Source organism: Limulus polyphemus, unplaced genomic scaffold (genome assembly GCF_000517525.1).
Source record: "Limulus polyphemus unplaced genomic scaffold, Limulus_polyphemus-2.1.2 Scaffold583, whole genome shotgun sequence".
Classification (NCBI taxonomy): domain Eukaryota; kingdom Metazoa; phylum Arthropoda; class Merostomata; order Xiphosura; family Limulidae; genus Limulus; species Limulus polyphemus.
This window is the reverse complement of record NW_013666193.1, coordinates 483,783-501,021: the sequence shown is the minus strand read 5'-3', so window position 1 is coordinate 501,021 and position 17,239 is coordinate 483,783. Positions and strand designations below refer to the sequence as shown.

Genomic DNA, 17,239 nt, shown 5'->3' with positions numbered 1-17,239 from the left:
TCCTATTACTTTCATTTATATACTGAACAATACAAATATGCAAGTACATTGTTCTGTATTGTTTTTTACAATTCTTATTATACCACTTATAATAGTTAAGAGATTCTAACAATGATGCTGAAATTAAATTAGTATTACTACAATAAATTTCTGAAAAAGTTATTTTGATTTTTTTTTAGTGTTTTATTAAAGCATATTTTGAACACGTTACTTAATTCCGAAAATTAAAAACAAAAATAGAAAGGATGTAAACAAAAATGGATGACTAATTTTACAATTTCAAACTTAGAACAAATATTTTCGACTGAATAATTTATTATTTCTATGTACCTGTAGTTCACAAAAGTATTCAGATAACTTGATTCTTTAGAATGAAGTGATGATATCTCATGATACCAGGAACTAATATCATGGTGTTAAGCACTATTAATTAGTGAATAAAGTAACTATTACACTTTTGGTGCACATAAATAATTAACAACAAAGATCAAACTGCATTACAATGCTGTACACACACAAGACGGAGGAACTAAATCATGTTACACTTGGTGAACGTCAAAGATTTTGGAATTGCTTTTATTTTAAAAGTTTTTTCTATTAACACATTGACTGCTGACTCTTTAATAGTATATACCACACCCATTTGCCAAGTATGCATGTGCATATACCTTATATTCAGATTGAAATGCAGACTGATGATACCAATGATAGCCAGTCTTGTGAATATGGCAACCAAATGGTTTCATGAGACTCTTATTTTTCAAAGGACGTCAATGCAGTACTGGCAGCACGTGGAAGACCTAGAATCTACGGGATCCGCAGCAGAGGACCATGTGGTTCTGCTACATCAGTTCGTGATAAAAGAGCAGCCTAGAGGAGCAGTTGGAGGTGTGAACCCTGGTGTCCCATTACACAACTGATCGAATGTTGTGCAAGATCCACCCAATTTTACTTTCAATGAAAACTATGGTCTTAGAATTCAGTTAAAAGATGCTACACCTAGTGATTATTTTGACTTATTTCTGTCTCTGCAATAGCTAGATATCATGGTCACAGAAACAAATCGATATGCAACAGCTAAATCAACAAACAGCAACCACTGAGCAGAAAATCACGTCTAAAATATTGGAAGAACACAGATATAACAGAAATGAAAAGATTTCCTGCCTTGTTGATTAACATGGGTCCAAACAACTACCTACCTTGGAGCAATACTGGAGTACTGATACTCTGTACAAGACACCATTTTTAGTGGTGTTATGAGTCACAACCATTTCCAAATGCTCTTATGTTTTTGACATTTTGCAGACAATTCCAAACTTAAAGATGATCATTTGTATAAAGTACAAGCTCTCCTGGGTCATTTCATTACTGAAATGATCCATATTTACTACCCAAGAAAAGATTGGTGAGTCCATGGTACTTCGGTGTGGCAAGCTCTTGTTTCGACAGGATATCAAAAATAAACACTACAAATATGGAATCAAACTCTATAAACTATGCAAATCTTGAGGTCTGTTGCTGAAAATTCAAATATACTCTGGAACTGGTCTTGATTATCATGCTGGCTTGGAACAGGCTACAGCTGTTATGCTTCATCTGTTGGCTGAGTATCTAGACAAAGGTTATGTCAAGTACACAGATAATTATTAGAATTCCGTAAATCTTATGAAAAAACTGACTGAGTGATCAACCTACATATGTAGAGCACTCCAGTTTGGCTGTAAAAAATCCGAAGGATGTGGTCCAGAAAAAGTTGAAGAAAGGGAACGTGAATGGAAATGGTCAGACTTAGTAGTAGTTTGTAAATGGAAGGACAAACAGGAAGTGCTCACAATAAGCAACATGCAATGAGTGGAGATAGTTGAAGTTATGAAGCGGAATAATAAAATTTTGAAGAAACCCAATATAGTCCTTGATTACAACAATGGCATGTCTGGTATACACAGACTTGACAATATGTTGTAGTGTTACTCAGCTCTACGTAAGACAATACAATAGTACAAGAGGATTGCCCTTTACATCATTGAGATACTTATTCTGAATGCTCACATCCTGTGCTGTGAAAACAGAGGACAGCAAAGGAAACTGCTTAAGTGTCATGAAAGTGTAACAATTCATCTGCTAAGTAATACCATGGAGGATCTTCTAGGCCAGGGGCAACATGTACCCCCAATTCCATTGCCAACAGTTGAATTATTTCACTACCTCACATGTTTGCCACCCACAGAAAAATAAAGAAGCCAATCAAACTATGTTTTGTCTGCACAAAAGGTGACAGGAGACGAGAAACCTGCTACGTTTATGATGCTGCTGCCCTGAAAAACCAGTCCTCTGTATAGATAAATTCTTCAGATAGACAAAGAGACATTTATGCTTATTCACTGGACATTACTTTTTGTCATTTGTTATGATGTGAGAACTTGTTAGTTCATGAAACATTGAAAGAATAACATCATACAGTTTGAAAATGATTACTGATTATCAATTGCTAATTGATGTAGACCTGATCAAACAATACCATGGATCATGTAGTATAAGCCTATTTCAGTTATAATAATTTATTTTTGTGTTTTAATCATCTCTTCTTTAGTCTCAGTTGTGCTGAAGTGAGCTTTATGGAGATATCATGCTTGCACACTTTAGTGAATTTCAATGGCTCAAATAATGATACAATACAAACTTGTTTATGATTATTACACAGATTTATGTTCCCAAACTGACAGCAGATTGTTTGTTGCTTTATCTGGGATGCCAGCATTTTCTGTTTACTATGCAATAGCATAATCATTTTTACAAGTATATTCATGGTAGGCAGTCAACGTGATAAATGCTAAAATTAACATATATATATATGGTATATAAATAAGGATATATATACACAAAAATATAATGAATTATGCATTATAACCTCATAACAATGTTAAAAACTTCAAATTCCATACCTCATTTGTGGAAGAGCTGCTGTAGTGAGAATTTTCTGATCTGTGTCTTTCATTAAATGAGTTAATGTTGTTATTGTTGGACAGAAACAAGTGTAATCTCTCAATAGGTAAATTCCAATTCATGATGGCATCACTATTCTTTCTGTCTTTGTGTTGCTTCATATTACTAAATCCAGTAAAGTATCCCTTTATGATGAAATAAAATAATAAAATTTGATGTAAAATAAACATCATTCTAAATATTTTATTATAAGCCATATCCTAGATTCAAATAACCTATCCAATGTTTCATATATATTTCCCTTTCCTGAATTTACTATGTTAGCTTATGTATGAATACAACTTGTTTCTAAGAGTGAAATTTCAAGGACACATGGGTGAATATGATCAATGAAAAATCATATAAAAGTCCCAAGACTTTTAATTCCACTAAAAAATCAGTCTAGAGAGATGCAGTTTTTTGCAAATATGCAAAAAAACCAGACAGTCAACACATAAAAGAATAGTGAAACAAACAAATTCAAATGTAAACACACAAAATACTCGAAAGATAAGTTTCAAGTCAGAATTCAAGCATATGTATCATAATGTGATTGGTATAAAATACATGCTTACTGTGGTTGGAGCATCCAATCCATTTGGAAGCTGAACTTTGGTCTGTTTCATCAGATTGATTTTCTTTGTCATCCTTAAAGTAATTGAGCAATTTTTTAACACGTAACAATTAAAAAAAGTTACTTCTGTTGTATTATTATGAAGACTGGTTAGTGAAGTTAAAAAAAGAAATAAAAAAAGAGAGTGAGCGAAAACATTTTGTTTCTTGGAAGAATACATTATTAGAAAACACAAAAGTTAGCAAATATAATGACTTTCAGCTAATCTGTCAGTACTGTAGATGACTAACACAGCATTACAATATTGAGTTCTAAATGAGTTACACCGGAAAAATCATAACAAAAAAATCTGTTATCTTGGCCTGTAGTTAAACAAAAAAAGAAACAATTGAAATAATTGCTTTATTAATTGGGTACTCAAACTATTTAACTTAAGGACCCCTAAGACCTAAGATGCTACAGCTGAGGACCCCACTTAATGATTTCACAGAAAATTTAAATAATAGCCACTCTGAGTGACCTTATTTTTATTGCAATTTGTTCTTTAAAAATAATCTCAAGCATATACAATGTTGTGTAGTCATATTTATTCCAATAAATAAAATCCTCACTGAAATAACTGGTGTACTCAATATCAGAGAAGTTTTAAAAAGAATATTTCTACTATTTCTACATGTGCTGAGGCCTTCCTCAGACCATCTCATGGACCCTAGTTTGGGAACCACTTACTTACATTATCTTCTACTATGAAATTATTTGAAAAACCTATAGATAAAATTGGGTATCTTCTAGTCATTACATTCAATTGTTACAATGAATCTAAAAAAAGCATAACTCATGTCTACTTTTATACCTCTATTTTAATGTTTAGAAATCAGTATCAAATTTATAGCATAGACTGATTATATTAGCATATGACACAATACCAACTTAACTGTAAGGTAATTAGTAATTTAATGTACAGAATAAATTAGTTCTTTCCTATAAAAAACTTACCAACAAACTAAAGAATATAGGATTACCACCAAAACTACCAAGCCAATAATCCCACCAAGTGCTGTGCCAATAATCAATGCAGTCTGCAGACCTGTAAAAAATAAGTGGAATTTTTGAGTGTGATACAAAGACAACATAAATTAAATAATACCTTTTAAAATGCCCAAAGAATATGAACTACGTTAACTTATTCAACATAATCTAAGTTACCCCATCTGTAATTCTATGTAATCTGCAAAAGTTTTTAGAACGTCTTACAGAGGGAAAAAGAATGTAATGAAAGTAGGCGTGATAAGTTCACAGTCTAACTGCAACAATTTCAGTTCATGATTTCATGACAGAAGATACTCCTGTACAAAGTGCACAGTGGGTTTGATTTCAGCTTTTATCAAAACATTTGTCAGCAAATTTAGCTTTATAACTTAAGTGTTAAACTGTTAATGCCAAATTTAATAAATAGTAACCTTGATTTTTCTTTTCTTGCTACTTGCATAGAAATGGTATCAATTTATTTGACACATCCAGATGAGAAACTTATCTGAGAACCAAATGGTCTAAAACAGCAAAAACTAATATTAATAACAGAAGAAATACCATTACCCAAAGAAAATGTGCAACATCAAATTTTGAGAAATTTATTTGTGACATACCCATACAAAATAAAATTATAATTGAAATGTGGAGATTTAAAATTTTATTTTGATGCAAGTTTTACTAACATTTGTTTAAGAAGAAATAATTAAAAAAACCTAAAATTCTAGCCATCTCCCTACTGAAATGCATAGATTTTCAACAGTTATGAAGCCTATTTTAACTATAATAGTTAAAAGCAATAAATTTTTGAAATTGGGGATGTCAAGAACTGTAAAATTCAACTATCCACAAAAGTTTAGTTATAACTTTCTTGTTTTTAAAGTTTTCAAAATACATCATCTAAAACCTGGGATTATTTTCTTTCTTGCAATTTATTTGCTGTAGAGCCTGCTTCCTTTGTCATGGGTACACAAGAAAGATGTTTTAATGCTTCAATGCCAACCAGGTGATACAAAGTGCATCTTCCCATATGCATAAGCTTATTGGTATAGGAAAATAAAGAAATATGGATCAACTTGGGGCACCTGAGCCACCCAGAAAGAGACTTGCAGCAAGCTATACCTCAGCTGTGATAAGAAAGTGCAACATCTTGTAAGAGGTGTGAATCCACAAATACAAAGGTCAGTAGTAAAAGCCATCCAAGCCCCACGCAACAGTACTCTATAATCAAAAGGGATCTCTGTTGGGAAAAGCAACATAAGTCACATGTATACAATTTGTTTCAATGACATATCCATACAACCATAACAAACCTCAATCAGCTGGAGAATGAAATGGGTGTATATGATTTAGTTGTTAAAATGTTTGCTGGAAAACCTGTTATCTTCATACTATAGATGGATTATAGAAATATTGCTGGGAAGATTTTTATTCTTTGGACAGAGCCTTCTGCAATGGAAATTATGCTGTTGAGCTATTGTAAAGATGCATGGTGATTACATAGGGCATGACCAGACATGGCAAAATGGATTACATTGATGTGGTGAGTTTGAATATAACATATTCAACTTCTGTAGCACTTATTAAAATTATACTTAATTCCTCGATTCTCTTCTTGATCACTGAATCTTAAATGCAGTAGCTATTAGGTACTTTCAGCAACACAAAAATGTGAAATGGAAACCTTGTGAAACTTTATTGAGACAGATGGATTTATCCAAAAAAGAAGCCAAATTTTTCAATGATTCTATTTCCTTAACTATTGTCACTAAATAAATCGTTTTTATGAATAATTGTAGAAGTTCAATTTTCCATATTGACTGACAGACCATTGTTCATTTATTTAAAATATTAAGGGCTATCTGTCCACAGCCAACCCTAATTTTGAACTGATAGATAAGAGGAGAAGCAGCTAGTCAAAAGCATCCATCATCTAGTCTTGAGCTAATCTAGTCTCACCAAACAGTGCACTGAACAAAAACTGGAAACTGAGAAAAATAAGAGGTCATGAAAATCAAAAGAAAACTCAAGCATAAACAGTGACCAAGGGATAGATATAAACAGAAATTGGAACTACATCCTAAAACTGGGAGAAAAAAAGGATTATTCCCTTTTCAGTACCATGCTTCAAAACCACACTTCAATGGAATAAAAACTACACAAAACATATAAAACATCACCAAAACACCTCATTCTACAAAACCTAAAAATGAACTCATCACAGAGTTCGAAATGTTGACATCTCAATAAAACTTCAGGCAGGAGAAGATCCATAAAGAAACTGCAGTCAAACACACTACTAAAATCATTCCCGAAAGAATTCCTAGTTGACATTTTATCTCAACTAATAATGCTTCACTAGAGACCAGCTATGCTAAGAAATGGTTTTGTAACAAAATGTGGAATCATTGACAAAAATGAATGATTCCATAAAACCACACACACACACAGATGTAGTTTATTTTATGTATTTTTTTAACTAAAAACTAAGTAAGAGAAATTTCCAGCTGTTACCTCAAACATTTTAATGTTTTTTTTTAGATTTTAGTGAAGTAAATTTTGCTAAAAACTATGACAGTATTTCATTTCATTTAAGGTAAATATTATGCATCAATTCCAATTTCCTTGCAAGACAGTATGATGTTATGCTGATCATCTGTGCTAATTACAAAATTTATTGGAGAAATATAAACATAAATCTTCATGTTAGAAACCATATTTCATGACAAGTATATTCAAAAAAATGTGCAGCACCTACATATGTTGTGAAAAGCTAAATTCAATAAATAGCAATTATCATACATTTAATGGCTGCAATATGAAAATTCAAATATTGAACAAAAACAAATACTTGTAAAAAGTAAAAAAAAAATACATGATAAAATCCACAGAATATAATAAAAGACATATAAATAATTCTTCATGTTATTAAAACAAACACACCAAGAAAAAGTTAAAACTTTAACTTTAATTAAAGTGATATTTTATTAGTAAAGCTATTTAGTTCTATATACTTAACTGAAAGGTACATAAACATTTCTATAGCATTACCATTAACTTTTGATTAAAGCAAATTACCTATTTATACTGGAACTAAAAATTAGCCTAATACTTAATCCCATCATGCATTAGGGCAAAAAGCATAATATCTGTTTTTATATGTGCACTGAATCTTAGAATCTTTGGCAATACCACTATGAGAACAGCAAATGAAATTTTTGGCTTTTCATGCTCTATGGTGCATTCCAGGCCATTTGGGAACATTTATATTCCCATTATTTAATACTAACTAATATTGCAATATCAAATTTATAGCCCAATTTACATATGAATTAGTCACCTCTTGAAATAATTAGACAGATACTAAAGTAATGATTATACAAGCTAAGTAGAAATTAGTTATTTCATGAAATATTCAGGTAATAATTGTACAAATCAGCTTCCACTAGAGCAAATTACTGACTAATAATTTACAAACAGTCTTCTAAAAGATAAATATATAATATTATGTATGATCATGCATGAACCTCTGCCTCTCCTACCATGCTTTTCTTTTCAATCCTAAAGAAAATTCATGCATGCTGTAATTTGTGTGCATTGTGACAGTTTACTTTTTCAGCAAAATTTGGTTCATAAAGGGACATAATTTAATGGCAGATAACACGTTATATCACTGTCCAATTTAAACTCCATCTAACTTACTTCACACACAAAAATATACAATGAAAGATAAATGTCTATTCTATCTAACTGTATGCAAATTGACAAAACGTGCACACCATAAAGGTGGAGAGATTTAAAGCCTACCTTTATGATGATCTATTTCAATAGTCTATCATTGCATCTTAATGGTTTGTGAATGTTCAAGGTATTGGAATACCATAGACTTCAAAGTATGTTTTGTGACTGATCAGCTGTTCATTGAGAAACCAGTTAAAAGGAGATTTGCATATTGATTTCAGTTTAGCATAAGTGTCAAATTAAACAAGTCAATTTCAGATCAAATCTGCTACTATGCTAGTATTTTGTTTCCACCCCCAGTACCCCCTTCAACATTTATCTCACTGGATTTGAAAATACTGGGCTTATGATTAACATGACAATAGAAATGGCAGCCAATTTTCATTCCTGATACTAACTTTCTCTCCCTAAATAGATATACTTGCCCTGGCTAAGCATATAGTGTTTTATAGTGGTTATTTGTTGTGTAGGTCACATTACATTAACTGCCTTACTTCTGCAGCTGTATATCATCATTTAGTTATGATAAACTTGGGAAAATAACAGAATCAACTATACTTTCATTTCTATAAAAGGATTACCTCCATATCTTCTCAAAGAAATCAAAGCAGTGAGTGTTAGATAAGACCCATGACTTATTCCAAACAAGTTTTGAATACTGGATTCCCATAAAGTGTGCAAAACATGCACATATATCAAGACAAATAAAATAAGTAACTGAAAGCAGCAGGTCTAAAAATGTCATGCATGTGATTTTTTGAGAACTACTAGAAAATTTATCAATATATCACATCACAAAACAAAATATTCTATCAAGATATCATAAACGACCAGTTTTGGTGGCTATGAAACTATGTAGCAAAAACCACGAATTAACAAATGTACAAAGAAAAAATGTTCTGCATAGGCAATAAATGAGCTGCTGCAATAATGAGTTTAATGCACATAATTCAAAATTTGAAGCATACAGTGTTATAAAACAAAGACTGTTAAGATTAGAATGCACTGGTTCATCAGTTAAATACCCTTACTGTAAGATATACTTTTGTTTATAATCTCAATTATATATTTCATGATTTTTTGCATCTTAGGAGATTTAAGTTAATCCTAAATTTATATACCAAACTAAGAATGCAAATAATCCCCATAGAAAATTATACAGTAAAACAGAAGAGTAATAAATGAATAAGAATATATTAAACTTTTAAACTAATACTGTTAATGAAAATAACATTAAAGCTAGAACAGATTATAACTTACTTAAAACTTAGATAATTAGAATTTAGACTATATTATACTGAACTTTACAGTTGCTAGGTGGATCATCCTGACTGATCCTGTAGCAAAAGGATTTTTACAATTATTCACTAGTTTTGTATATTGTAATAATGTTACACATATTATTCACAGAAAGAAAATAAATTAGAAAAACTTTTTCACCATCAGTAAAGCACATCTTTGTTTGTGTTGAAGGACTAGTTGGGCCAAGGAGGTTTGTATTGTTTTTCAAGTTCACTGCTTGTATACTGAAAGAAATTGTGGGGCTGTGCAACTGTGTTGAACAATTTAGTGGAATAACCACACTAGTCTTGCAGCCTGGTACATTAATAAATTCTGAACGGGATCCATTTTCTCTGTATTGCCACTTCAAATTCAGCAGGTAGAAGTTTACTGGACCATTTGGATGATCTGGAGGTGACCACTTGATCCGAACAGCAGTGGAATTGATCACTTCAATGTGAGGCTCTTCCATCACACCAGGAGCTGAGATAAAAGAACTTTGTTTTGTAACAAAGAAACTTTCTTTTTATAGTACTTATAAAACCTAATCAAATTCTTATGAGATAATGATGTGTCAAGTTCACTCCTAAATTAGACCTTAACTAAAAAAATTAATGACAAGGTATTTTTTTTTGTTATTATAGCTAATATATTTCAATAATGTCCAAAATGGATTAATCATATATATAAACTCTGAATGTAAAATTCTTATTTACTATCAACATCATAATTTCAAACTGTGATTTCAACTTTTAACATAATACTATCTTTTTTGTTTTAATTATGAAATAAGCATTAAGAATAGAATATGATTTTTTTAAACATAAGCAATAAATTAATGACAGAGCAGAGACTGCATTGTTCCTTTGCTACCTTCATGATGATTTTTACTAGTAAGTGCTAAAATGTTGCCCTGATGTAAGCTTAAAATGAATCTTTGGTAAAATACACCATTTTTCTTGAGTTTACAATCATTTTCAATTACTAAACAAGTCCCACAGTTTAGTGTACACATGAAGCAAGTTCTAACTTACAAGTTTGTCTGTATCAAACTGCTTATTTGGTAAATGCATTGAGTATTAATTTCCTGCTAATTGCTCATATTTTTCAATAAATGCATGTACGTTTTGAGATTTTCTCACCATCTATGAGTGTCATTCCATGAATAATTTCCGAAGGTGGAGAGCAATATCTATCAACACATGCTTCAACTACAACAGAGTAGTTAGTATAACTCTCTATATTTTTCCATAAAATCACAGATGGGGATCCCTCATCTTTGTTGACAAAGACTTTCTGAGAATTATTCTTGTAGTGTACAACATAATGGGATATGATTCCATTTGGCTCTAGAGGAGCCTTCCATGTTAAATACATGGCAGTGGCATTAATATCTAGAATCTTCACATCCCAAGGAGCTGAAGGAGCTGGTTCAAAAGAAGAAATCATTAAAGTTAATCAATTAAACATTAAAAACATTATGTATATAGTAATTGGAACTAAGAGAGAAGCAAAACAATGAATGTAAAATGTCTTAAAATCCAAATAACATGTTCATTCATTATAAAGTTACATTGTTTCAAATCCTTTGAATATACAAGTATTAAAAAGAAACAACACAGCTATAAATAATATTAAATTGGTTTTCAATGTTATCTTGATACTTAAAATTTCTAAAAGCATTTGTAACTGTAAACTTTTATAATTTGCTAATCAAGTGAAAAATTCCTAATTTAAGAAACAAGTTACATCATGCAAAAAAATGTCAATTTTTAAAAACAATTATGATGACAAATTATTATTTTTTCAGTGGAAATTGTGAAAAAGGCATATTACTATAAATTGATAGTGTCAATTTACTGAAACATGATTTAATTGTACCCTTGATATAAGATGGATTCGTATTTATGTTAAAGCAATTTTAACCTTAAAGCTACTTCATCAAAATTTGTAATTATAATGTCACATCGTTTAAGCCAATACTCACTTGCATTTTAAATTTCAACTTTTCATTGATACTTCACTAGCATGTTATGGTGCAGAATTTTATTCCCCTCCTCCCAATACTGTTTATCTCACCATCAAATTAGTAAAGGTTTAATAACTGAAAATTCCATTATATCTATCCTTCTTGGTTCATTCCTTTTTTAAAAAAAACCTTATAGGTGTGTTTTAGAAATGTGAATAAAAATTTAGTTACCCCTTTCAGAAGCAGTTTTCAAGAAGCTACACATCCACTTTCTACTAATGTATATGTTTTTAAAGTAACATTCACACTAGTATTTACAGCAACCTTAATGGCATGGTCTGTATTTGATCATTGTTTGTTTCATAAAAAGCAAATACTGAAATTGTGAACATCAATTTCAAGGAATTTCAGCTTTCTACTTCACTTTATTATTAACAGTGCTAGTTCCATGTACCCGCTACCGAAACACACAATCTTTCTGTAACATTTTGCATGTAGTATCCCTACCAAGCCAAAAATATGCTTTTTCAAACTTATCATGTAGTATTTCAGCCTTAAGAGCCATGACTTGATTCACAATACTGGGCATAGTATGATTGCCTCTACTTTCATACACTTTATATTGATGTGGAATTTTCCAGTTTGTTGGATGATAACTAATCACAGTATAAACTATCAACAAATGACTGTATTCTAGTGTAGTTCATTTTCTCATAATAAATGGGTGGTATTCTCATATATTTGTTTTTATACTCCTTTTTTTTCCTCACCATTTTCATTATCATGAGAATGTGTTCCTAATAATCTTGAGAAAAACAGGTTTAATTAAGAATTATAGACTATAAAGGTATGTTAGTACATAAATAAACATTTATGTCATTGAAAGACATTTTATACACTAACTCAAAACAATACTCTATGTAGTTCACAACACATGCGAACATTATGTTGAAGTTGAAGACGAGAGCTAATTGAAAGGGATGTAACTGAAGATTCAAGTCTCGTGACTGCTAGTCTGAAACTGGTCCTCAACTTGCAAAAGTTGTCTAAAGTTCTTCGACTACAATTGTGAATTCACGTATGTAGTTCACTTTTAGTCATTTCACTGGGCACTCCTTAGGTGACTAAACAATGAAGACAGTTATGCTAGCTTTAAAATTTTAGTTCAGGTTTTACCAGATATTTTAGCCATTTTCACAAAATTTTAGAATGGCTAGTGCAATCACTAATTCCAATTTTAAATTACACATTTTACTTTTACTTAACATGGAGAGAAGTTCGTTAATATTTTTCACTTTATAAACTTATGACTTACCTCCTGATTTGGTTCTTTCAAATTCTGGTTCACTCAAATCACTGATCCCTCCTTTACTGAAGACTTGGATGGTCACTCGATACAGTGTGAATGGTTTCAAGCCATTTATTTGTATTTCTGTTGCTTCTTGATTGTCAACTGTCACATTCCAAAGGTCTAAACAAACAAAAGAAATACAAAGATTTAACAATGGAGTTTTACAAGTTCAGAATATAGAGAAATTATTGTTCTTATTAATGGATATGCATTCCTATAAATATTCCAAGGAAAGTACAAGATGTTACACTTACAAATGATCAATAAAAAAAGAAACACACACACAACGTACTGGTTATCACATTCAGCACCACAGTTTGAAATATCTTATGCACTGTATAATTTTTTGTATGCTTTATAATTTTTCACAAAACTACTCAAGTGCCATCAGCCATCCATATTTTTGAATAGACAGATGAGAGAGAAGGCAGCTAATCAATAACACCTATTGTCAACTCTTGGACTAGCTTCTATCTGACTAAATTCTGGGATTTGATTGCCATTCTTATAATGTCTCAATGCCCCCAAAAGAGCTGAACATACTTTTGCAACAACAGAAAAGAAGCTACAGACCATTGAATTCACACTCTGGACATGACAAAAATTATACCACGCCCAGCCCTATACATTATATACAAGTAATTTAAAAAATTCATAGAGGTAAAAATGATGTAGGGATGGCAGTGCCAAAAAGTACAGAAACAAAGTAGGAATGAATACACAAAACCATACAAAATTCCTACATAAGTAGCCAAATCTTTCCAAGAAAAACTTTTATCAAGAACTAAAGTTGAATTCCTTTCACTTGCATGAATTCAGGTTTGAATAAAAAACATTTAAGCTGAATAATGCTATACAGTCTTATATTGGCTAATTCTCATAAGCTTATAACATTGTAACTTATGTAGGGATTTTTGTATGATTTTGTGTATTCATCCCTACATTATTTCTGTACTTTTTGGTGTTGCCATCCCTACGTCATCCTTATTTTTTTTCAAAATTGATCTTATTACTCATTTCCCCCTTTTTTTTTAAACAATACCAATGAATATTTGATAATGAATGACAGTCACTATAAAGGCAGCAGTTATTAAAAGGATCCATCTCTAGTTATTGTCTGGTATGTTTTAAATTTTAGTTAATGAAGATGACAAACAACTTCATAAAAATGTTTAATTACTTGTACCCAACATTTCGGCTTACTCCTCCATCAAGAGGATATGAACGTCACAGGTTACCAAACTGATTTTAAATGACAGTAACCGAAAACGAAACAGTAATATGTTTTAATTGTGATTTGTACACTTCATACTATTGATTTTTCATAAGCATTTCATATTGTAAGTCCTGTAGTATCATCGAACTAAAGAAACGTTCAATAATTAGAGAAACAGATAATATGCCTAAAAATTTCTAATATTTATAATGGATTATCTAAAATACTTGTGCCCAAAACACACATAAAAAAAATATGATTCATAAGGTAACATTATTTCCCATTCATTTGGCATTAGAATCTTCTATCATTTTACAAAAAATGTCTCAAACATATCAAAACACTATGTATTCCAGACATATGGTGAAATAAAATACTAGTCTTAGTATTCCATATGTTTTCAATAAGCTTTCAGAGATTACAAATCCACCAATTCTTTTTAGATAACTGAATTAAATTGTTGCTAGGTGCTAGAAAAAACTAGTAAATTAATAGCTATGAGAAAAACCTAATTATTATTATAATACTACATGCATCCATCAACAAACTGTGAAGAAGATCAAAATATCAACTGAATGAGACAGTATCACTGCTAAACATATATTGAAGTTACAATATCACTGATCTGGCTGAAAGATAATGAATTTACAGGTATCTTAGTCACCTCTTTATCAACAAATATATAATGTCCTTCAGATCAACTCTAATTAAAACTTGTTAAGTAAAAGCCAAAAGGTCATTTGCTTTTAGTAGGTGAGTTTGCAAGGACAAATAATTTATTTTTTAGAAAAGAACACCATTGTGTTGATACATAATAACAAGCAGTAAAGTATTTCAAATCACTGAAGACCTTCTGTTTCTCTCCATTTGAGTTGTTAAAAGCCAATTAAATTTTCAGCTTCCTTACATTTATATTTAAAAGCTATTTGACTATAATTATACTGAAATACTATCAAAATGCTTACTTTGTTTACATGCCTCTTGCCTGGTTTCCACTTCACAGTAATCAACTTTGTACTTCACAACCACTTTCTTCTGAGCACTACACAGTAATCTCCATTCAACCTTCAGGTGCTTAACACCTGAAGAGAGGCGTACATCTTGAACTTTATCTAATGCTGCGAAAACGTTTATAAATAACTCACATTAAAAAACATTCAAAGCTGTTAGATAAAATATAAATATTCAAAAGACTAAATGTTCTTTCAAATGATATGATATAACTAATCAAATCATAACCATTCGAATCCAGAATATTAAGGCAAAAAATGCCCCTGAAACTAAGGATTTTACAGTTGTATTACATTATATGTGGATTCTGTTATTGACTAGTGATTCTCCTACACTAAAATACTTATTTGGTTAAGAAAGATTATATATAGAACTTTACAATTTGTAGAAAAAGTAACTTTCAAGTGAAAGAGAGAATCTATTGTGACAGAAAATCACTTACATTATATACCTAGCATAATGTAATTAGTTATATTATAAGCAATATACTTTTTTTTATAAAAACTGCTGTCTTATGTTTTATGTGTAAACTTTACATACCAATATTGTAAAGCATCTTACAACAAAATAATTACAATAAAGTACAACTAAAAAGAACAGTTAAAAGGCAAAAGCTTATTTTACATGATGATACAAAAATTGAGCTCCACTTTGATTTTTCAAAGTTCTGCCCTTAAAATTTTTCCAAGATCTCAGGTGTTTCATTTATGATCACCCACAGAACCAATGACCAATATGTATACAAAACATAAAAACATTCTTGCTTGGGATGATTCAAACTAAAAACTGTAGTGACCGACTTTGTAACCACCAGTTTCCATATTCTAGCTTTTAATGTGTTTCGTGTATCTTCATGAAACTTAGCAAACTTTCAGTAAAAATTACAAGTCTTTTGTACACAAAAAATCAAATATTTTAATCAAGTATTTTTATTAAAGATTTGTTCATGAATAAATGAAATCAGAGTGTTGACTGCTTTGAGCACAAAGTGATTTTCATGTTAAGATTAAAAACAAATTTTCAAGTTTCATTTGTACAACCTCTAAAACCTTCTAAATAAATATTGAACATTTTATTGCAGTTTGTTTGTTTTGAAGTTTGTGCAAAGCTACATGAGGGCTATCTGCACTAGCTGTCTCAAATTTAGCAGTGAAAGACTAGAGGAAAGGCAGTTAGTCATTACCACCTACTGCCAAAACTTGGGCTACTCTTTTACCAATGAATAATGGGATTCACCATCACATTATAACACACCATGGCTGAAAGGGCAAGCATGTTTGGTGTGACAGCGGTTCAACCTGCGACCCTCGAATTGCGAGTCAAGCACCCTAACCACCTGGCCATGTCTGGCCCATTTTATTGCAGTAAAACTTTGTTATCTGTTATTTTCTCTACCAAAACTCTACAGACTTGTAACAACCATAAAAAAATATGAAAATAAAATGACTGCAGATTGAGACAGAAAACTATAATTGTTTATTCTCAGTACCTTAAGGCTCGTAACAGTCAACATGTGTTTATACTTAATTTTATTGTTTTATTGCCCTTTTAACCATGTCTAACTAATAACCTCCCCCCCACAAGTTGCAGATCATATGTAGCTCATGTTATTATATTGAATGACGTAATATATAAACTGCTCGAGCACACCTCATGAAGAATTTATATTACTATTATTTCTTTATCTTACTTAATCTAACCCTACCTAACCTAAATTTTCATAATTTTTAAATTGTAGTTAGAATATAGTTGAAAAACATGAAATATATTACTTAACTTTGACCTTTTGTTTCATATTGTCAGTTGCTGATGAAATTTAAGTTTACTTTTTTTTATAATAATGGTATTAGTGCACTAAGGAATTCTTATTTACTTAAATAATGCACCAAAGGACACAGAATAATAGCTCACACAAAGCAAAAGATGTCAGATGACTATTATAATTTAACTGACTTTTCAAATAAGACATGAGGAGCTTCAATTAATTCATATTAACAGTCAGAACAACAAGAGATAAATTTTCAATCTGAAGAAGAAATTGACAATACCCTGCATTGAAAACAATGGTTAATGAGATGGTTA

General features: G+C 30.9%; 1 protein-coding gene across 4 annotated transcripts in view; it reads right to left on the bottom strand.

The window, feature by feature from the left end:
* Window positions 1–17,239, bottom strand: part of LOC106459271 (protein sidekick-2-like) — a 97,569-nt gene that overhangs the window by 9,804 nt on the left and 70,526 nt on the right. For all 4 annotated transcript variants that reach the window (XM_013918873.2, XM_013918877.2, XM_013918878.2 and 1 more), the window contains 7 exons: window positions 15,112–15,264; window positions 12,895–13,050; window positions 10,753–11,037; window positions 9,770–10,093; window positions 4,556–4,646; window positions 3,561–3,633; window positions 2,946–3,131 (listed from right to left, as the gene is read on the bottom strand). In XM_013918873.2, coding sequence (XP_013774327.1) covers window positions 2,946–3,131; window positions 3,561–3,633; window positions 4,556–4,646; window positions 9,770–10,093; window positions 10,753–11,037; window positions 12,895–13,050; window positions 15,112–15,264 — 1,268 coding nt within the window. The remainder of the gene's footprint in view (window positions 1–2,945; window positions 3,132–3,560; window positions 3,634–4,555; window positions 4,647–9,769; window positions 10,094–10,752; window positions 11,038–12,894; window positions 13,051–15,111; window positions 15,265–17,239) is intronic.